This window comes from Chlamydomonas reinhardtii, chromosome 11 (genome assembly GCF_000002595.2).
Source record: "Chlamydomonas reinhardtii strain CC-503 cw92 mt+ chromosome 11, whole genome shotgun sequence".
NCBI lineage: Eukaryota > Viridiplantae > Chlorophyta > Chlorophyceae > Chlamydomonadales > Chlamydomonadaceae > Chlamydomonas > Chlamydomonas reinhardtii.
The window spans coordinates 2,507,796-2,528,390 of NC_057014.1; the positions used below are offsets into that span (position 1 = coordinate 2,507,796).

Genomic DNA, 20,595 nt, shown 5'->3' on the forward strand with positions numbered 1-20,595 from the left:
GGAGGCGCTCGTGATGGAACATGGCCAGTTGTGCGACGCAGTGGAAGACACGGCGAAAATAGCCTCGCAGGATAACAGCACGGGGACATGTGCCCCAGCAAGAAAGAATATGGTCTGATGCACAGCAAGACAGCCAGGCCGCGCACCCTGTCCAGGGTGCCCACTCTGCCACGGAACCTAGAGCTCCAGGTCGCCGCCCAGGGCCTAGCACTCCCATCTCCACATCAATCCAGCGGACCTAAGCGCCTCATCGTCAAACTTCTGTTCCAAGGGGCGTAAAAGCGCCCAAAATCAGTCAAGTCTCGACAGTTGCACGTCTGCTGCTATTGCCTCAACCTGCGCTCCTGCCAGCTAGTGCAAAGTGGCCGGCGGAACGCGGATGAAACGCTTAGGGCACGCTCCCTCACAGCTCAGCAGCAACACCATGTACGCAGTACGCCGCTGCACCCGCTGTATCTGAATGCAGCCGACATCGCCTAGCATCCAAGATGACGGAAAAAGAAACCAAACAACTGCTCGACCGGGCCCAAAACATTGCCGCAATGCCCGTCATCAGCCGCGGCCAACTGTCTGCGGCCAGTCCTGGTCAACACTAGCACCACGTGTACCGTACTAGCGTCAAAGTCCATGTCGCGCCATTGGGTTGCTGGATGGCGGCCCATGCTTCACAGAGGGCGTTGGCACACAGCCTGTCGCCCGCGGAAGGCCTCGCCGGCCACTGCTGCTGGCCGCGTTCCCGCAGCCTCCTCTGCTCTGAGTCCTACAGCTTGCCCCGTTTCGGGCGCAATCCTTATCATGATCCCAACACCCTACCCGCCCGCCGTGTCGGGCGGGCCCCTGCCTGCTGCCGGCTCCTGCAGCCATGATCCATGCATCGCATCCGCAGCCAGCATGCGGTACTCGCTGCTGCTCGTGTTGCCGCCGCCGCTCCAACGTCTGTCACTGCCTGCGCTGCTGCTACTACTACTGCTGCCGCCACCGCACAGTGCTGTCGCTGCGTTGCGCCCTGCCGCGCCTGGCTGCTGCCTGCCGCCGTGAGGGCCAGCGCCTGCTCGGCGCGCCCGGCACCCGGCTGCCGCAAGCCGTACAGCCCAGCCGAACGCCTCCTGTATCGCCTCCTGCTTCGCCAGCCAGCGTGCCAGCCGCCGCTGCACCGCCCAGCCGCTTCCGCTGCTGATTCCTCCAGCCGCCTGCGTCCAACTTCGTGCGCCGCCGCCCGCAGGCGGCAGCACCACCACGGCGCCCTACCGCGCCTCCTGACCCCGCATGCACGCCCAGCGCGCGCCAGCCTCCGGGATCCTCCCAGCCGCTGCTGCTTCCAGCAGCTCCACCGCCGGCCGCGCCCGCCCCAGCACCACCGCCCGGCTACTCGCGGGTCTTGTACTGGAACTCGGCCATGATGGCCAGGTGGTCGGAGCTGTACTGCTGGTTGGGCAGCGACAGGTTGGTCGTGTCGTCTGGCCGCGTCGCCACGTCCACCTCCGTGGGCAGCTCTAGGATGGCCGTGGGCTGCGCAGGGCAAGGGTGATGAGTTGGAGGGTGGGACCCGGATATGGAAGTCAACACGCCGCCGCCGACGACTGCATTACCAGCTCACGCGACCGCCAAAGCGAATGCATTGTTAGGCCCAGGTTTGTGATCCCAGGGCCACAACCGGCGCACCTGCAGGCTGGTGGTGGTGTAGAAGATGTAGTCCAGCGTGCCCTTGAAGTCCTTGGTCAGGTTGGTGAACAGCGGCTCGTGGTGCTTGGCGTCCAGCCGCTGCCGCTGCTTGTACAGCCGCCCGTCCGCCGACAGCGGCGCGTCGTGCAGGTAGGCCACGGCCGAGGACAGCGGCAGCTGTGGCACAAGGAGGGAGGGAGGGAGCGGCGCGAGGGGTTGAGAGTTAGGGGTTGAGAGACAGGTAGACAAGACTGCGTCGGCGCAAGGCACGCGGGGCAGCTGTCGTGCATGGAGGGGGATCTGCATACGCATGTGGCGCTGCGCCTTGAGACGCCCCCGCAACCCGGGCAGGGGGGCAGATGGCACGGGCACGGGTCGCAGCTGACCGAGGACGAGGGGCGCTCTCACCGAGTGAGACATCTTCTGGTCCTTCAGCAGGTGCAGCGGGTCGTTGGCGGAGTCCTGCGCGACGGACACCAGCAAACGAGCGGCACGCGAGTCAAGACACCGTCCGCACGAGACCAGTCTTGCACTCTAGTCACATGCCCAGTGGCCAACTCCTTCAATCAACCGCCCTCAGTGCGTCGTTCTTCCCGCCATCCGCCGCCAGACGCTCACCATCATGTTGCTGTCAATCTTGCCCTTGACCAGCAGGCAGTGCGCGGGGCTGCCGGGCACGCTGTTGAAGTCGCCCGCCACCAGCATGGGGATGTCCGCGCTACATGGGAGAGGGGGCGCAAGCGGCGGGCAGGCAGGCCAGGTCAGGTCAGGAGCCGACAGGTGGGACACAGGTACTGTATATGCCCGCGCTCTTCGTAGCCAGCCGTTATGTCCTTAGCCCTGACGAGCACCAACATACCCCAACCAAAACCCCGGGTCGCTGGCCGCCCCAACTTGCTCACCTGGCCGCGATCTTCTCCAGGCCCTTGAGCAGCGTGTGCACCTGCCAGATCTTGACGTCGTTGAGCTCGGGGTTGGCGTGGATGTGCGTGTTGGCCACGCAGATGAGCGTGCGGCGGTTGCCGGCGTCCGGCGTCCCCGGCTCGATGGCCTCCAGCACCGCGATGAGCGCCACGTTGTCCTGCGGGCGGCGTGGAGATGCAGGGGTTGTCAAGGTGGGGGTGGAGGGAGGAAGGCAGGGAGCAGGACGGTGGTGCGCACAGCGCGTTCCTGCGCGGCCCTGGTCCATGCCGGCATGTGGCGTACACTCATACCCAATGATCCTCAGACGCGTTCCTCTCCCGGTCCACTGAGTATGTTAAACAACAACCCGTCTGCCCCAACGGCCCCCACCCAACAACACCGCAGCTCCAGACTCCACTAGTTAGCTAGCACGCGGCCACCGCCGCCCGGGTGCCCCCACCTTGAGCAAGCGGTTGAGCGCCGCCTTCTTCTGCTGCGGGTTGGTCATGCCCTCCGCCAGGCTCAGCGCCGCCTTGTTGAACTCCACCTCGTACTTCTTCACCAGCGAGAACCTGTGGTTGCAATTGTGACGAAGGCAGCTTTAAAGTTTGATACCCACGATTACACACACATGCAATGCAGGCACGCGTCTCGTGTACTAGCTCAATTGCCATCACATGGCGCCTAACGGCGCCGCCCCAGGCCCCCCGTGGTGAGCGCCCGCTCAGAAGTTCCACCCACCTGTCGCGGCGGAAGAACGTCGCGCAGCCGTCGATGGCGTACTTGTTGTCGGTGTAGATCTCCGTGGTCTTCTTCTTGTAGATGGCCACGTACCTACAAGTACGCGTGACAAAACGCGGGGAGTGCAGAGCTTGGAAAAGCGTGCTAGAGAATTGCATCTAGGATTTGTTGACCAAACTGTCCGCGCTGGCCCCGGCCGGAACGCGCTCTAGCTCCTCTCCTCCGCTGGTTGTCCCACAGGCCGGCTCGACGTGGTGAATGTGGGGTCCAGCCAGCCAGGTGGTGCGAGCGATCACACCCCAGCTGGCCGCTCCGGAGCCTGACCAGCACCCCTGCCCGCGCCTGTCCGCTGGCTTCCGTGCTCTTGCTTCAACACCCAGTTCCTCGTTTGCTAAACGCGCAGAGGCTCGCTGTCCTCCTTAATCCCATGGTCGTTTCTCCAGGAACCACGCCCACTCCAGCACCAACCGCCCGCGGCCCCTTCACCAAAGCCGAACAACACGGGCGCCTCCCTCTTCCAGGACGCTTCCAGAGCGCATTCTGCGCTTCTCCCACCCAAGACCGCGCCCTGCACTGCTGCCCGCCCTACCCGGCGCGCTGCAGCTCCGGCGCCCAGAAGTCCACGTAGTGGTCCGACTGCACCTCCTGCGTTGCAAGACAGTGGCGGTGGAGACGTGGGGCCACATGGTCAGTGAGGGCGACAGTATCGGTAGTGCTGGGTTCGCTGGCCACACCCGATGGGCTAGAGAAGAGCGGATGATGCGGAGTGCAACCCGGTACCCGCTCCTGTACCTGCAGGCACAGGATGTCGGCTTTGTGCGCCAGCAGCTCCCGTAGCAGGTTCCGCTTCCGGTAGTGCCAGTGCAGGCACCAGGGCGGGCACGAGTTGGAGAAGTCGGCCTGCGGGAGCGGGAGAGCAGGCCGAGAGGTGAGCGCGTCCCGAGAAGCAGCAAGCCGGCTGTCAGTGCGCTGGTGCTGCGCCCAATACCCGCACCCTTAAGGTCAGCAACTGCAACTCTCAACTCCTCAATCGCCGTCCCTAACTTGCCACATGCGCCGGTTCGTTCCCGTGAACCCGGGAACGGCCCATAAGCACCAGGTAGCCGCGGATGCCCTGGCAACACAGCTGCCGATGCCAACAGCTGCCGATGCCGGTACGCAGCCGCCTTTGCCCCTACTGTAGCACGACGGGCCCACAATCTACGCCCCTATCCCTCGGCTCGTGGCCCCATCGCGCCCCCTCGCCCTGCCAGAGACTGGGCTCGTTTCGCCTCCCCTCGCCTGCTTGTCCACCCCTACCTTGGCGTACAGGTCCGCCAGCAGGTTGTAGGTGAGGATAGTGAACCGGCCCGCGTTCGACTGCTGCGAGGGGGGCACCATCTGCACCATCGACCGCACGGGCGGGTTGGGCGCAGGGCGCACGCGCGCTGTGCACACGGACTGGGTGTGCGTGCGGCCCAAGTCCGCAGCGTAGGGGTGCAGCTTGTCGATCACCGTCACCTCGAACTTGAGCACATAGCCCACGTCGTCAGAGGTCGGGGTGTACGCGCGGGTGCGCCCCACCTGCAGCAGCGTTGTCGAGGCGTCAGCGATCCCGGACGGTCATGACTGCGCGACAGCTGACTGCAGCGACTCCCCAAAAATTTGTTGGCTGACAAATTGCTTCAAGTTTCAGGAAGTTCGTTCGGGCCTCGCGAAAGCCTGTGCCCTGCTCACCTCAATCCAGCTCTCCAGCCCGCTAGTGCTGGTGCCGTGTGCCGTCTTTGACGCGTCAACACCATTCTCCAGCGTCCCTGTCATGCATGCGAAGTAGGCCCGGTCAACGTGCTGGTCGCACTTGCAGCGGGCCTTCAAGCTTTCTGCAACGCCCCCTGACGACTCCACGCGCACCTCCGTTCGCGGGCGGCTGCTTGTGGTACTCCCGATGCAAGTGCCAGTGGCTTTTGAGGCACTCCACCGAGCAGTGGTAGCTCAGGTGCGTGGCCACACGGCATTTCGTGCAGACTACGCACTGCAGGCTGGCCTCCTTGTCCGGGTGCACACTGCACACTGCTCCTCCACGCGGTAGAGTGCTGCGGTACCAGCGTGCACGCAGCTGGAACTGACCCTCCGGAGCGCCCTCCTCGGGGATGTCCTCCGCATTGAGCGTCGCCTCGCCGCGCTTGACTAGCACATAGGGCTCAAGAGTCACCCCATGGTAGACGCCCTCTCCAGTAGGGAGGCGCACTGAGACAAGATACACGGCCATAACACTAGCACCATGCCTATTGGAAGCCGTTCTTGAGACTGGGGGGCATGGCGCTGCTCCGCCCGCCTACTCCTAGCGAAAGGTTAAGAGGTGGAGACGTTACAGCAGGGAAACTGCAGGTCAAAAGTCACAAGTTCAGTTTAGCAGAACAAAAACTGGCCCTTGCACGCGTTGTTTGAGCGGGGCGCGATGGGACCCATGCTGGTTTCAGCCCCCGACAACCACCGGTTCATGCTTGATAGCTCTGCTGTTGAGAAATTAACATAGGAATAGCGTGGGTGGCTCACACGAAAGCGAACGAGCTAGTCCCGGACTTTTCGGCGAAAAGCTTTGCGGTTCGTCGCCGACTGCTCGCGTAGGCTTTGGAAGTGCCTCAAGCAGTCACTGTAACCTTACAAAAGGCCTTTGCCGCCGCCCCATCTCGTCATCTGTGGAGGCATACACAGAGGCATACAGCACGTGGCGCCCGTATACAGTCTTTCTGTAGTGAGAAAAAAGGTTGCCGGCACATTTGAGCTCCTTGGAGTCTTCGGACGCAGCCTATCCGGCTTGCCCATCGGCTTGTCCACGCCCTGCTCGGTCTCAGCCTCGCCAGTTTTCGCGACAGGCCCCCCAGAGCACAGCTGCATGACGTAACAGGTGCCTTAGCTTGGGCGCGGCAGCTCAGCAGCATCATTTATGAGTCGCCGCGGTCACCATAGTGAGGGGGTCTGCCCCCTCTGCCCCCCAGCCGCTCGCGGCCCAGGCAAGTAGAACAGCACCCCAGCCCTGCAGGCGGGCCCAGCAGCGAGCTAGGAAGGGCCCTCAGCTGACGAGGCGCGCATTCCTACGCAGCCGCGGACAGCCCTGGGCAGCATGCAGCCGACGGGGCGCGGTCTGCAGATCAACATCAAGAGTGCTCCGGTGCAATACATTTCCTCTGCTGCCGGGCCGGTCGCGCCGAATGCCGGCGTCGCAGGCGTGCCGCTTGGCGGCGGCCTGGCAGGAACTCCTGCCGCTCCAGTGGTTATCCCGGGTCTGGGCAGCGCCCTGCCCCTGCCTGCCGCGGGGATAGCGGGCACGGCTGGCGCGGCGCCCCCTGGCCCGGCAGCAGGCTATGGGATGGGAGCCGGCGCAGGAGCCAGCGCCGGCGTTGGCGGGAGAAGCGGGATACAGCCGCCGGGGCTTCAGACTGCATCTAGCAGCGGCTATTCTAGCGGCGTGTCAGGCGGTGTGGCCACGGGAAGCGGCGCTGCAGGCGGGGCAGGCGGCGGCGCGGCGGTTGGCTTCAGGCAAGCGCACGCGGCGCCGCCCCCGCCACCGCAGCACCGGCCGCAGCACCAACAGCATTGGCAGCAACAGCAGCAGCAGCAGCAGCAGCAATACGACCGCGCACGCAGCCACTACGGCGCGTCGACGTCGCAGTCCTCGGCGTCTATGGCGGCGTCAACTGGCGTGGGGTTTGGCGGGCAGCCAACTGGAGGTGTGCAGCCGCCCAGCCTGGGGCCGTCGTTAGGGAGTGGCTCCTTCAATGGTAGCGGCACTGGTGGTGGCGGCGGCGGTGCGTATGGAGGCGGGTGGTCAGTGCCGTCCGCACCGCACCACGCGGCCGGGCCACCAGGTCTGGCGCCGACTGCGTCTCTGCCCTTCGCCAACGTAGCGCCCCCCATGCCGCCGCCCGTGCCGCCACCCGCGCCTCCGCCTCATCCACCACCTCAGACGCAGCAGCGCTCTCAGCAGCACCCGCAGCAGCAGCCGCAGAGGCCGGCGCCTGCGCACCAGTGGCAGATCCGGCGGGACCTGCTGTCGGAGCTGCCAGCGGGCGTGCAGCCGCCCGTCATCCCGCTGCCGCCGCCCAACGCGCGGCGGCTGGCGCAGGGGGCGCTGGCGGATTTCTGCAAACGGCTGGAGGAGAACAAGGTACGTGTGTGTATATGTGTGTGCATGCGCGGCACACGTGTGATGCGGGCGTGCAGGCGGGACTGGGGCATGCGCGGCATGACTGTGCTTCCATGTCCGTATCCGCAAGCGTGCTGTGCGCATACGTGGCGGGGTGCCAGCCGAATGGCACGCACTCGTTCACCTGTCATCGGCCGTGACCCTTATGTGTGCGCTCACACGTGTGTGCATGTGCTCAGGTGGCGCTGGCTGCCGCGGAGGAGGACGCACGTGTGGCGGAGCGCGACCTGGCGGAGGCGACGGCGGTGGTGCGGCGCTGCGAGCAGCTGCCGCGGCTGACGGCCCGCGTGTGGAGCTACCTGGATGAGGACAACATCATGGGGCCCTACAGGTGCGGCGGCAGAGGCGGCTGATGATGGTTGGGGGGGGTCCGGGGCGACGAGAACCAGTTCCAATCCCCAACAAGTGGGGTGGAAGGTGGCGGAGCCGTCGAAGAAGGACGGGCGGTTATGGGAGTCTAACCCGACAGTGCGCTGGGCTGCACAGCTGCTGTGCCGCTGTGGCTAGTAGTGGGGGAAAGGATGCCGCAACATGGGGGGGGGCTGCAAGCGGGGTACCCGAGGGGTTACATGGAGCTGAGTATCACCCCCGGGTGTTCCTCTGTTTCCCTCAAGCCCGATCCATCTTTTCCGCCTGCGCCCGCACACGCAGCCTCATGGAGCTGATGAAGATCCTCAAGGGCGCGCCCAACACGCTGGTGCGTCCAAGTGTCTGGGTAGAGGGGCTCCGGAGCCGTAGGCTCTACAATTCTCCAGGGGCCTGAAAGCGCTTGGCGCAAGGGCTGGCGTGGCTGCTGGGAGCAGTATGGCCGCTGCGGATGCGCGGTGCTGCGGGGAGCCAACCGCAAGGGCCGACCCACTTGCCTTGAAAGCTCGATAATGATGTCGCCGCTTGGTGTCCGTGCATGGTGTCGCCGCCGAAAGGCGCGCCAGCCGCATTTGCCCTGATCGCGGCATCACGTCATGGCCCCCGCCGCACGCCCGCCGCCACGCCACGCCTGCCACTGCAGATCGAGAGCAGCGACGAGAGCCTGTTGTTCGTGGACGCCATGGCCGCCACCCCGCTGCGCGGCTGTGTGCTGGAGCGCAAGGCCAGTCTGGAGCGGCTGGGGGACGCCGAGGACGCCGTGTGTGAGCTGCTGGCGCAGGTGGGTGTGGGTGGGCGAATGGGTGTGATATTGCGGCGCGTCCGTGTGCAGGCGGAGACGGAGGTGTGCGGGCGAGGGGTGCGGGGGAGCGGGAGTAAAAGTAGAACGCAGAGTAGGATGGCAGAAACTGCATAGCTGTAGCCTGTGACCATGTGTGTGCCGGCTGTGTAACGCCGCGGTCTCTCGCCACTTGGCCGTGCACAGGGGCGAGTGATTGCCGCGGAGCTGCAGGCAGCTGAGTTCGAGGCGCTGGCGGAGCAGTTGGCGGCCGACAGATGGCTGCCGGCGGCGGCCGCCGCCACCGCTGGCGCCGCCGGCCCCGACGCCGGCACGACCCCGCCCGCAATCCGCGCCGCGCTTATCGCCGGCGGCCTGCTGCCGGATGCGCCGCTGGTGCCCGCGCTCCAGGCCGGCGTGGCGGCGCTGTCGGGGCTGCCGCCGCCGGAGCCGACGGCGGCGGCTGAGGTGGTGGCGGAGTGGGAGCTAGCGCTGCATGAGGCCGCGGAACGGCGGGCGGCGGCAGCCGCCACAGCCGCCATCATGGCTGATGCCGGCGTGGGCGGTGGCGGCGCCGCTACGCGGCAGGCGCTGCAGCGGCTGTCGCTGCCGTCTGAGTCGGATCGGGCGTGGACGTTTTTGTCACAGGGGCGGCCCTCTGAGGCCTTTAGCGCCGAGGCGCTAACCGCCTGGCTGGCGGGCGGGCAGCTGGATTCGTACACACTCGTATCGTCCGTAAAACCGCTCCTGCCGTACGACGACGCGCTGAATGGCGCCGCCGGGGCGCAGGCCAGCGAGCAGGAGCGGGTGCGGAAGGCGGCACGGTGGTTGTTGGCGGGCGAAGTGTCCCGGCTGTACAGGCGGCAGCAACAACAACTTGGCGGCTCACCGCCGCCGCCACCCCTGGCGGCGGCGCCGCCGGCGGTGCCCCCTGACCCCATGTGTGCGCTTGGCGGCGTTGCGCGCCTGCAGCAGCACCAGCAGCTACAGCAGCAGCTCGTGATGCTACAGCAGCAGCGGCAGCAGCAACAACAGCAACAACAGCAGCAGGAGGCGTTGGCCGTGGCGGCGGCGAGCATGCTACCGATGGGTCTGCAGGGCATGCTCCCAGGCATGATGATGCCTGGGATGGTGCACCCGATGATGATGGGGCAAGTCGCCTCCATGCCTTCCCTGCCTTCAATGCCGTCTATGGGCATGCCGCAAAACCAGCAGCAGCAGCAGCAGCGGCAGCAGCAGCAAGTGGCAGGCGCGGGATCCGGGCCGCTCAAACCGCAAGGCAGCCTGTCGCAAGGGGCTGCCGCAGGGGGTGCTGGAGCAGGGGCTGGTGGAGGCGGCCCGGTGGCTCAGGAGGGGTTTCGGACCCGCCACGCCTCGCCGGCGCCCGGCCAACCCGGGCCAGAGGCGGGGCCGGGAGGCGACGTGCGGGGGCAACCGCCAGCAACGGCAGCGGGAGGGGCGGGGGCAGGGGCGCAGGGGCGCCGCGGCTCATTCACAGGCGGACCGGGTGACCCTGGGGCAGGCGGCGCTGGTGCGAGCGCTGGTGCTGGGAGAGGCGGTGGCGGAGGCGCGAGCGGTGGGTGGCAGCACACGCCGCACCAGGCGCCGGGTTCCGCGCCCGCCAACCCACCAGGCAGCCGCCTGCAGGTCCGGCTTGGCCCGCCGCCGCCGCCGCCGCCGCCGCCGCCACCGCCACCACCACGGTCCACAGCGGCGCCACCCGCAGCGCCTGCGGCGCCCGCTGCCGCCCCATCGAATCGGCCTCCCCTGAACCCCGCGCTTGTGGCGGCAGTACTAAAAATGGTCAAACTACATTTCCAGAATGTGAGTGCGGTGTGGGCGAGTTGTGAGCAGTTTGTACGACAAAGCGATAGTATCCATTCTTCCATGTTGGCTGGCGCCATAATTCGGTGCTTCTTGGAGGGGCTTCATAGCGTCCCGTCCAATTTGTTCAGGACCGCGATCGTCTAACTAACTAAGCATGCATGACACCCCGTCCACAGGACTTGCGGCAGCATCTCCCCCGCCTGCTTCCTGGTCTGGTGGAGGACGCGTACTGCGAGTATCGACTGAAGCGCCTAGACATGGAGGAGGGGCAGGAGGAGCAGCAGGGGCACGGCCGCCAGCAGGGCGCGATGCAGGAGACGGCGGCGCAGCCGGAGGCTGAGGGTGGCAGCGGCGCAGCAGGGTCCTCTGCGGGCAATGCTACGAAGCCGGAGCTGAAGCAAGGACAGGCGGGTGGCGAGGAGTCAGGGTCTGGGCCTGTGACTTCGCCTAAGAAGCGGCGGCGGAAGGTCCAGGAGGCCGAGGAGGACGAGGGCGCTACGACGAAGCCGAAGCCAGAGGCGGCGCGCCGACGTAAGAAGGCGGCGGCTGCAGGCTCGGATGCGGAGGAGGAGCAGAAGGAGCAGGGCAGCGATGCCGAGCAGAAGGCGGAGTCGGAGGAGGAGGAGGAGCCGGCCGGCAAGCCGGAGGCGAAGGCGGGGAGAGGCCGCGGGCGGGGACGTGGCAGGGGAGCGGCCGATGGCAGCAGCGGCAGGGGACGCGGTCGCGGTCGCGGCCGCGGCAAGGCTGCGGCGGCAGAGGCTGAGGCGGCGAAGGAGGAGGGTGCGTCGGCTAAGCCGGTGAAGGGGCGGAAGAAGCGGGCAGAAGCAGCAAAAGCAGCGGCGGACAAGGACGATAAGGAGCAGAAGGCAGCCGCACCGGCGTCGCCAGCGTCGTCTTCCCGCTCCAGAGGCGGCAATATGTCTTCCTCCTCCGACTCCTCCTCGGGTTCGGACGATTCATCTTCCTCGTCCGGCGATGGCTCTTCATCTTCCTCCTCGTCCTCTGAAGACGAAGGCGAGGAGGCGCAGGCGGCGGGCAGCAGCGGGAAAAAGCGGGAAGGGCGGGGCTCGAAGCCGACTCCGGCGAAGCGGCGCGGGAGGCGGAGAGCCGACGAGGAGGCAGTGGACGGTGCAGACGGCGGCGCAGTCAAGGCGAGGGGCCGCGGCCGGGGCAGGGGGCGTGGCCGGGGCAGGGGTGCCGCCTCTGCCGCAGGCGACACGGAGGCGGAAGCTGCGAGCCCAGGCCGGGGCCGGGGTCGCGGCCGCGGCGGCCGAGGCCGAGGCCGGGGGCGTAAGGCCGCAGAGGATGCAGAGGAGGCGGAGGCAATTCCTGCAGCCCAGGCTGCCGCGGGTGCCGCGGGTGCAAGGTCTACCGACCCGGCTGCCTCAGCCGAGGCCGCCGCCTTGACGACGGCCGCCGAAGATGTGGCAACGGAGGCGCCAGCCGCTGAGGCTGCAGCCGCTGTTGCCGCGCCGTCAGCAGCCACGGCAGCAGCAGGAGCCGCAGGAGGGGCCGCAGCTGCCGATGCCGAGCCAGCCACGGCCACTGCCAGCGCCTCTGAACCCAAGGCGCTCGCCCCCGCCGCCACTGCCGCAGCTGCAAACGGCACCGCTGTTGCCACCACAGACGCAATGGATGTGAATGTTGTAGCGCCGTTTCCGCCGGGGGCGGAAGCCGCGCCTGCACCCGCGCTGCCGCCTGCGCCAGTGCAGGTGAAGGCAGAGGCAGGTGCGGCGGAGGCGTCAGTTGGGGCGGACGTGAAGCCGGCTGCGGCGGAGCCGGCCGCCGCAGCACCCAAGCAGGAGGCGGCACCCAAGCCGAAGGCGGAGGAGGGCGACACCGCAGCCATGGAGGCGGCGGCCGAGGGCAAGCCACAGCAGGTGCCGGGGCCACCGACAGTGACTGCGCCAAAGTCCCCAACCGCCGACCTCCGCCCATCTGCCCCCGACGGCAGCCGGAGCCAACCTGGTGATGCCGATGCCACCGCCGATGCCACCGCCGCTCCCACCGCCGATGCCGATGGTGCCTCCGCCCTTTCTTCCAAAGCAGCTGCTCCAGCCACTGCTGCTACAGCCGCAGCCGCCGCAGCCGCCGCTGCTACAGCCGCAGCCGGCGATCCGGCGGCCGCGGCTGTTGCACTGGCGCGGGCCATCTTGGAGGAGGTGCTCACAGTGGTGGAGCTGCACATCGAGTTCTCGGCACCCAACACCGCCGCGCCACGAGCCACACGCAGCCGCCGCGCAGGCGGCGGCGAAGCCGGCGGCGCTGCCGGTGGCGGCGGCAAGGGCCGCGGCCGCGACCGGGATGCGGGAGGTGATGGAGGTGCAGGGGAGGGCGGCGGCGCCGACGCTGCCGCGCCGGCGCCGAAGCGCCAGCGCCCGGCGGCGATAAAGGTAGATGTGGGCGAGGATGGTGAGGACGCGGGAGCAGGCGCGGGCGGGAGCACGGTCGGGGGCAAGGTAAGGCTGCGGAGCAAGGCCGCAAGGGCGGCGGCGCGCCGCGCGCGCCAGGCCGCCCGGGCTTCGGCCGACGCGGCCTCACCCGCCTCCGCGGGCGCCGACAGCGATGCCAGCAGCGACAGCAGCAGCGACAGTGACGGCGAGGGCGACGCGGAGCAGGGCGGCGCTGCGGCTGCCAAGCGCTCCCGCGCTGCTGCCGCAAAGCGCGCGCCAAAGCGCTCCCGGCGCGACGTCACCGCCGCCGCCGCTGCGGCTGCTTCCGACGACGAGGACGACCGCTCTGACAGTGACGGCGACCAGGACAGGGAGGAGGGGAGCACTGGTGATGCGGCAGGTGACGCGGCTGGTGAGGCTGCTGGCAACGGCCCTTCCGCGCCCAGCTGCAGGTCCCGCAAGCAGTCCTCAAAGACACCGCGGCACCGCCGCCGGCCCAGCGGCAATGCCGAGGACGGCGCCGGCGGCGCCTCCGGCCCGGCGGCAGCTGCGCTGGCGGCGGCGCCGCGCTACCGCGGCGTCAGTGCCAAGGAGCTCCGGGCCCTGGCGGCGGCGCCTGGCGGCGATGGCCTTGCATCCGTCCTGGCGGGCGGCGGCATCACGCGCAATTCGGCTGCTGAGCTGCTGCTGGGCGAGGAGGAGCTGGGGATGGGCGGCGGCGGCGGCAACCGCCGCACGCGCGCCGGCGCCGCGGCGGTTGCTGCGTCCGTCAAGGACACGACGGAGGCGGCGGAGGCGCTCACGGAGCTCACCGCCGCAGCAGCGGGCCGCAACGGCACCCACTGCACGACCGGCGATGCGGCGCGGAAGCGGGGCAAGACGAAGGCGGCGGGCGGGGAGCGGCAGACTAGTCCGAAGTCGGAGATCATAGGCGGCGAGGGGGATGTGGATAACAAGGAGGGTGCGCGGCTGTGGGCGGCCACGCATGCTGAGCTGGCCGCCGGCAAGAGGTCCATCCGGCCCAACAGGTGCGGGGGCTTTCGGAGTACTAGCTACTGCAGCTTCGGAGACTCGGGTATGAATGCAATGCAGTGGTACAAAGGCTGTCGGAAGCTGCTTAACCGCTACGCATTGCGCCCATGCAAAGGTCGCTGGACAACCTTGCGTCGGAGGCGGAGGCGGCGGCACTCAGTGGTTTCGCTGCCGCGAGCTTTGCACGCCGCCCCAGCGACACGGGCGGCGCCGGCAGGCGGCCGCTCAGCCGCACCAGCAGCACCTGCTCAGCGGTGAGTCGCAATCTTTGTGTGATGATGTACCCTGTGCCCTGTTAGCGCACTGCTGGGCGTCTGTGCTTTTGCTGAAACCGCTGTTTCCGTGGACGCGCCCGGTGTTCGCCGCCGCGCACACGCGCTCATGCCGCGCCCCGCCACCTGCTCCCCCGCACTCGCTGCCTTGCCTTCACCTCAGGAGGCGCTGGCGGAGTGGCAGTCGCACTTCCCGGGCGAGGACCTGGGACGCGCCGTGCGCTGCGACTCCATGACAATGCTGCTGGACGCATTCCTGCTCAGTGGCGTGCCGGGTGGGTTGAGCGGGCGGCGCTATTGTGACGCCTATTGATGCTTTTGTATTTTGTTCACTGGTGTTCGGCAGCCCGCCTGAAGGCCGTTCGGCTACCTGTCTTTGCCTTATCGGCTGGCCTCTTCGCTGGATGCTGCATCTGTCCTTTTCCTTTTGTGCCTAGTGTGCTTTCTGTTGGGGCATGGCTGTGTCCTCACAGGCATCGTGCAGGCGGAGTTGGATCGCGGCAAGCACCAGGACAGTGACGGCGAGCCGCCCTCCGTGCCAAAGCACGCGCAGCGCCCGCGCAGCGCGCGCGGCGGCACCGGCAGCCTGGGCGCCAAGCGGCGCAGCAACAGCGGCGGCAATCTGCTCGCAGCCGTGCTGGAGCTGCCGACGGCAGAGGGCAAGGAGCAGGCGGGAGCGGCGTCGGAGAAGGAGCCAGGGCGTAACAAGCGCGGCCGCGCGACGCCCACGCCACCGCCAGGCGCGGGAGACGCCGCCGGCGCCGCTGGCGGCGCCAAGGGCAACCGCAGCATATCCCCTTCAGGCACCGAGGGCGGCGGAGGCGCAGGCGACAGCAAGCAGCAGCGGCGGCGGGACGCGGACGCCCGACGACGGCGAGCGGCGGCGCTGAAAGGCATCTGCCGTACAGTGGGCTGCGCCCGCGGCCTGCCCCTCCGCGTCATCAAGGAGCTTTCTTCCAAAGCCGCCAACAGCAGCACTCGTGCCGCCAAGGCGGCGGCGTCAGCCGCCGCCGACGGCGGCGCAGCCGCCGAAGAGGCCGGCGGCGGAGCCGCTGCTGCCGGAGGCGGCGCCGCTGGTGCCGCGCCGCCGGCTGCGCTGGCGCGGCCGCGGGCCGCAGCCAGCGAGCATCGGTTCCTGACGGCGGCATCGGCGGGCGCTGGTGGCAGCGGCGCTGGCGGCGGCGGCGGCGAGGCGGCCACTGCGGGCATGGAACTGGCCAAGTGGCGGCTGCTTGCGGCCAAGTCCAAGAGGCTTAAATTCGGGCGCAGCCCCATCGCCGGCTGGGGTGAGTGTGTGTGGGTGCGTGCATGCGTGCGTGCGTGTGTGTGGGTGTTGGTGGGTGGGTGGGTGGGTGGGTGGGTGGGTGGGTGGGTGGGTGGGTGGGTGGGTGGGTGGGTGGGTGTTAAAGAGCACAGTGAAAACATTAGGCGCAGTACAGCGTATGCGATGCAGAGTTACGGCCGCGGATTACCTTGAGAGTATACTTTTGAGATACGGGGCGTGTTTTGCGCGGGGAGGCGAACCAACCGAGCTGCACAAGCGGTGTTGAGCAACACCGGTTATAAATTTGCAACCACACATAGCACACGCACTCACACAGACGCACAGCACGGCACGCACGCACACGCTCACTGTCCGGGGGAGGGCAATATCAAAAAGGGGGGATTGCCAGATGGCCGGAAACTTGGCGTCTCTGCACCCAAGCTTACCGACCACCAGCCAGCAGCAACCGGGATGCTGCTTCACTTGGTCTGCCCGGTTTGGCTTCTCGCCACCACACACCGGGCAGAAACCACCCCCCCGGACCAGCAACCAACCTGAATCAACACAGCACTTGCACCCCAACAAAGAGGAAAGGCCCCCATGTCGTCCGCCAAAGCAACAAACGCTGAAAGAAAGGAGAGGGGTGGGCGGGCGGGCAACAAAAGAGAGCGCCAGCAAGCGCACGCGGCCTCCGAACCAGGAACTCGATAGCTTTCAGAAGCACGGCGGCATAAGTTGCTCGCTCATCAGCTACCGTACGCAAACGTAACTTAATAAAACAAACCACACAGAAAGACAGCATTTGAGACCTCGATGTGATGCATGCGGCCTTCAGAGCGACACACGAAACCCCGGGCCCTGCACTTCTTACCCCCTGCAACTGAACCACCTCCCGCTCAAACACTGCTCCCTACTTCAAAACTTGTTTTAAGCTCCGGTCAGTCGGCAAGCTCCTGGAGCCTTCGCTTAAAACAGCCCTTTGAGATACGGGGCGTGTTTTGCGCGGGGAGGCGAACCAACCGAGCTGCACAAGCGGTGTTGAGCAACACCGGTTATAAATTTGCAACCACACATAGCACACGCACTCACACAGACGCACAGCACGGCACGCACGCACACGCTCACTGTCCGGGGGAGGGCAATATCAAAAAGGGGGGATTGCCAGATGGCCGGAAACTTGGCGTCTCTGCACCCAAGCTTACCGACCACCAGCCAGCAGCAACCGGGATGCTGCTTCACTTGGTCTGCCCGGTTTGGCTTCTCGCCACCACACACCGGGCAGAAACCACCCCCCTCACCAGTTCCCTCTCATTCACCCCAAAAGCAATTACACTGCGCACATCATGCGTTTGGTTTGTGCGACACCGCTTCTGTGGAACACGAACACACCCGGACACTAGCACACAGACGCTCCCCCGGCAGACCGGAAAAACCATGGCGGGGAGCATACGCCCGTCCGCCATGCCGTCTGCCGGCCTGACCCCCCACACCAGTTCCTGCGTACTGCATTGCTGCTTCTGCATGGCTGCTCCGGCGCCGCCGCTCCTGTGGGATGCCCCTTCCCGAACCGCTGCGGCAGTGAGCACCGCCGCAGCCGCAGCCATCCGTTCGGCCTTCCCCCATGTCTTCCGCGCCGCAGCTGCGGCAGTGAGCACCGCCGCAGCTATGCACTGCCTCGGCTCCTCGCCTATCCCTGTACCCTCTCCCCATGTCCCCAAAACCAAAGCTGCGGCAGTGAGCACCGCCGCAGCTAAGCACCGCCCCCCCGCTGCAGCAACGCATCGCCGCCCGCGCTGATCCCGGTACGCTGTTGGTCTGCGGCCGCATATTCACGTCAAGCTATCCGTCATTCGTCGGCAGTTGGTCACCCGGATGCTAAGCCGGGGGTGTTCGTCACCCAGACGACTTCCTGCTGGGGGAGTTTGTCGCCCAGACTCCTCCTGGGGGTCCAGTCACCCTGGGCGGGGGAGTTCGTCACCCAGACTCCTCCTGGGAGAGTTCGTCACCCAGACTCCTCCTGGGAGAGTTCGTCACCCAGACTCCTCCTGGGAGAGTTCGTCACCCAGACTCCTCCTGGGAGAGTTCGTCACCCAGACTCCTCCTGGGCCTGCCGCGGCCGCAGACTACATGATCTGTCGACGCGGTTTCGCCCGCTGCGGCTGGTGCTGCTGACCACTCCGTGCCGGATCTCTCTCAAACGATAGTGCTCTCGCATTTTCTGGCTGGTACTCGGCCTGCTGCTGCGCTCGCCTGCTTTGATCCCCAGCTCGCCCTTGACCTGCATTCAAAACGCCAAAGGGCCTCGCCAGCAGTGCATGCCTCACATCTTACCAGTCAACAAAAGAGAGCGCCAGCAAGCGCACGCGGCCTCCGAACCAGGAACTCGATAGCTTTCAGAAGCACGGCGGCATAAGTTGCTCGCTCATCAGCTACCGTACGCAAACGTAACTTAATAAAACAAACCACACAGAAAGACAGCATTTGAGACCTCGATGTGATGCATGCGGCCTTCAGAGCGACACACGAAACCCCGGGCCCTGCACTTCTTACCCCCTGCAACTGAACCACCTCCCGCTCAAACACTGCTCCCTACTTCAAAACTTGTTTTAAGCTCCGGTCAGTCGGCAAGCTCCTGGAGCCTTCGCTTAAAACAGCCCTTACCGCAGTCGACGGTGTATTCATGCTCCCGGGGTCTACCGTCTTGATTGAGCTTGTTGTGTCGCCCTGGAGCTGAAATTGGGCATTTTGTGAAGGCTGCCTGGACACACGCGTTGCCCCGTCTGACACGTCGCTCATCTCGTTCCCCCTTCCCTTCTTAATTAATCATGAATGTAAAGCCCCCCCCCCCCGCGCCCCGCCGCTGCAGGCCTGTTTGCGGTGGAGCCCATTGAGGCGGGCGAGTTCGTGATCGAGTACTGCGGCGTGCGGCTGCGCAAGCCCCTGGACGACGTGCGCCAGCGGCAGGTACTGCCTGCGGGGGTGGGGGCGGCGGCGGCGGCGGAACATTGGGATCCATCATTCGCACGGGCTTAGCGCATCCGCAGCCTTTCGAATACCCAAGCGGTCGGGGCCCTGTGACGCTGGCAGTTTGTCTCTTTCTTCCTGCCCATTCCCTCTCCCTGCCCGCTCCCGCAACTCTGGCAGTACGACGCCGCCGGCTACATGGACTATATGTTCGCTGTGGACGGCGCCTGGGTGGTGGACGCAACACTGGCGGTGGGTGGCAGCGAGCAAGCGTCGAGGGACAATTATGATGGGGTTGCAGCTGCCTTACTGGCCTTGCCGAGTGTGCAGAGCATCCCATAACACGCGGTGGGTTGGGTTGGATATGTCGAGCATTGCATCGCGCATTGCACGCACCCAACCCATCACCGTTCTGCGCATGTGATATGACGCAGGGAAACGCCGCGCGCTTCATCAATCACTGCTGCGATCCAAACTGCGTGGCACGCATTGTCGAGGTGAGCTGCACTGAGTATCCGCCGGCTGCTTCCCTTATCGTACAAGTTCCAGCACTCATCGTCTCCTTGTTGACGCCATCCGGATTGGCCCCCACATTTGCTCTCGACCGCAACTGCTCCCGACACATCACACGCCCCCAGGTGGGCGGCGAGAAGAAAATTGCCATCTACACGCTTCGGCGAGTGGAGGCGGGCGAGGAGCTGGCATACGACTACAAGGTTAGGCGGGGGCTGGCCTGAGCCCGGTTATGCTTTGTGTGCGCTTGGGCGACCGACCACGTTTCTGCCGCTCCTTCCTGCTTCAACGTGAGCTCGCTGCCCCAGCCGTTTCAACATGGTCCGCTGCCCTCCTTCCCTGACGTGTACAATCAATTTTCGTCCCCCTTGCAGCTGTCGTGTGTCCCCGGGGCGGAGCGCATCCCGTGCGGCTGTGGCGCCAAGAACTGCCGTGGCTTCATGAATTGACCTAAAACAGGTTAAAAGCGGAGTGACAAGGGACTGAACTAGATACAGTGCGTGACAGGAGTGTGGATGTAGATACGGCCGTTTGAGCGTGTCGCCCCCGGCGTCGTGAAGCTGGCGCTTGCTGTGCACGCGGCGGGGAAAGGGGAAGACGGGCTCCGGAAATCAGGGTGCAGGGTTTTGAATGCACCCATAGCTTCGCAGACGCACGCACATGAACGTATGTGCATTGGCAATGGTAGTAGACGCTGTTGGAAGGCGGGCAGCTGTTCGGTTGTGGCTGAATATTAATGGCTGACGAGGTGAAGGAACTGACAAGACCACAGGCGGGTCATGGTCGGCGTGACAGGTGTATGTTAGGTTTACGCCTCACGACGTGGTGGGTGCAACCCAGGGTGCAACCATCAGCCATCAGGTAACAGGCGCAGTAAGCCGAAGGCGCCCATTGATTGGGGCTAGCAAGTAGCCACCGGAGCCGTCCAGGTTGCTCTGAACTCGACTAATTGTTGCAGAACCACAGGGCTAGGATGTGCACATGCCCTCTGGTGTAGCAGCTGTGCACGACTGCGTTAACGCGCCCCCGTGTTACCGGTATGTCTCGTGTGGGGCAGTTTTGGTGTGGGCGGGGACGCGGGCATAGCGCAACACTAGGCGCAGCGGCTAGGAGCAATTTGCCCGGAGCACCCCTGGCCCGGAGGCTGCGGGACGACTGGTACCCAGCCAGGGAAGACCCTGCAGCGCATCCTATGCGTATGGGTGCATAGCAGGGTACGAACAGCTGGATGGGCTAGAGACAGGATACGGTCCTAGAGTGTAGGGACCCCGTATGGCCACCAATGTCCCGATGCCCGGCCGCGTACCAGGGTGATCAGGTCTGGACGCTGACGCGGGGACAACCAATGATGAGCGATTCAGCCACGGAGGCTGGCTGCTGCTGCTGGCGCGAGGCAGGCTGACGCAGGACGTCATGAGAAGAAAGCAATTGGGCTGCAACCACATCCGGTTGCCAACCGTGTGGGTGTGTGGACGGCGTGCGGCCTTCAGAAAGCTGTGGAGACACACAATGAACGATTGTGCACACCCCGGAAAACGGTATGGCAGCATTGCAGTCGAATGGAGCGGCACTGGTGCATTACAGTACTGTTTGTCTGTTACTCAAGGCCCAAGGCAATATTCTGTGGCGGATGAGGGGGTGCGTATGCCTGGGAGCGGACTACTGTTTGCGACCAAGCAACGACAAGGCCGTGC

The 20,595-nt window shown here is 66.0% G+C and overlaps 2 protein-coding genes across 3 annotated transcripts; one reads left to right on the forward strand and one right to left on the reverse strand.

The window, feature by feature from the left end:
* Positions 1–31: 31 nt before the first annotated feature.
* On the reverse strand, positions 32–5,688 carry CHLRE_11g475900v5 (uncharacterized protein). The gene is made up of 12 exons (XM_001701956.2): positions 5,197–5,688; positions 5,023–5,099; positions 4,606–4,869; positions 4,099–4,206; positions 3,896–3,951; positions 3,307–3,399; positions 3,026–3,137; positions 2,565–2,743; positions 2,281–2,380; positions 2,071–2,124; positions 1,663–1,839; positions 32–1,509 (listed from the first exon to the last, which is right to left on the reverse strand). Exons 1-12 carry the CDS (start codon positions 5,552–5,554, stop codon positions 1,366–1,368), a joined length of 1,722 nt encoding a protein of 573 aa, XP_001702008.1. The 5' UTR covers positions 5,555–5,688; the 3' UTR covers positions 32–1,365.
* Positions 5,689–5,819: 131 nt separating this feature from the next.
* CHLRE_11g475950v5 (uncharacterized protein) lies at positions 5,820–20,591 on the forward strand. Of its 2 annotated transcripts, XM_043067624.1 has the most exons (15): positions 5,820–6,299; positions 6,389–7,453; positions 7,672–7,823; positions 8,144–8,189; positions 8,502–8,639; positions 8,844–10,460; positions 10,640–13,884; positions 14,004–14,142; positions 14,324–14,435; positions 14,634–15,446; positions 18,291–18,388; positions 18,569–18,640; positions 18,823–18,885; positions 19,027–19,104; positions 19,276–20,591. In XM_043067624.1, the coding sequence occupies exons 2-15, from the start codon at positions 6,410–6,412 to the stop codon at positions 19,348–19,350; spliced, it is 7,692 nt and encodes a 2,563-aa protein (XP_042919629.1). In that variant the 5' UTR covers positions 5,820–6,299; positions 6,389–6,409; the 3' UTR covers positions 19,351–20,591. The 2 variants fall into 2 exon arrangements, with proteins under 2 accessions (XP_042919629.1, XP_042919628.1); XM_043067623.1 differs by having other exon boundaries at positions 5,820–7,453.
* The last annotated feature ends 4 nt before the right edge of the window (positions 20,592–20,595 follow it).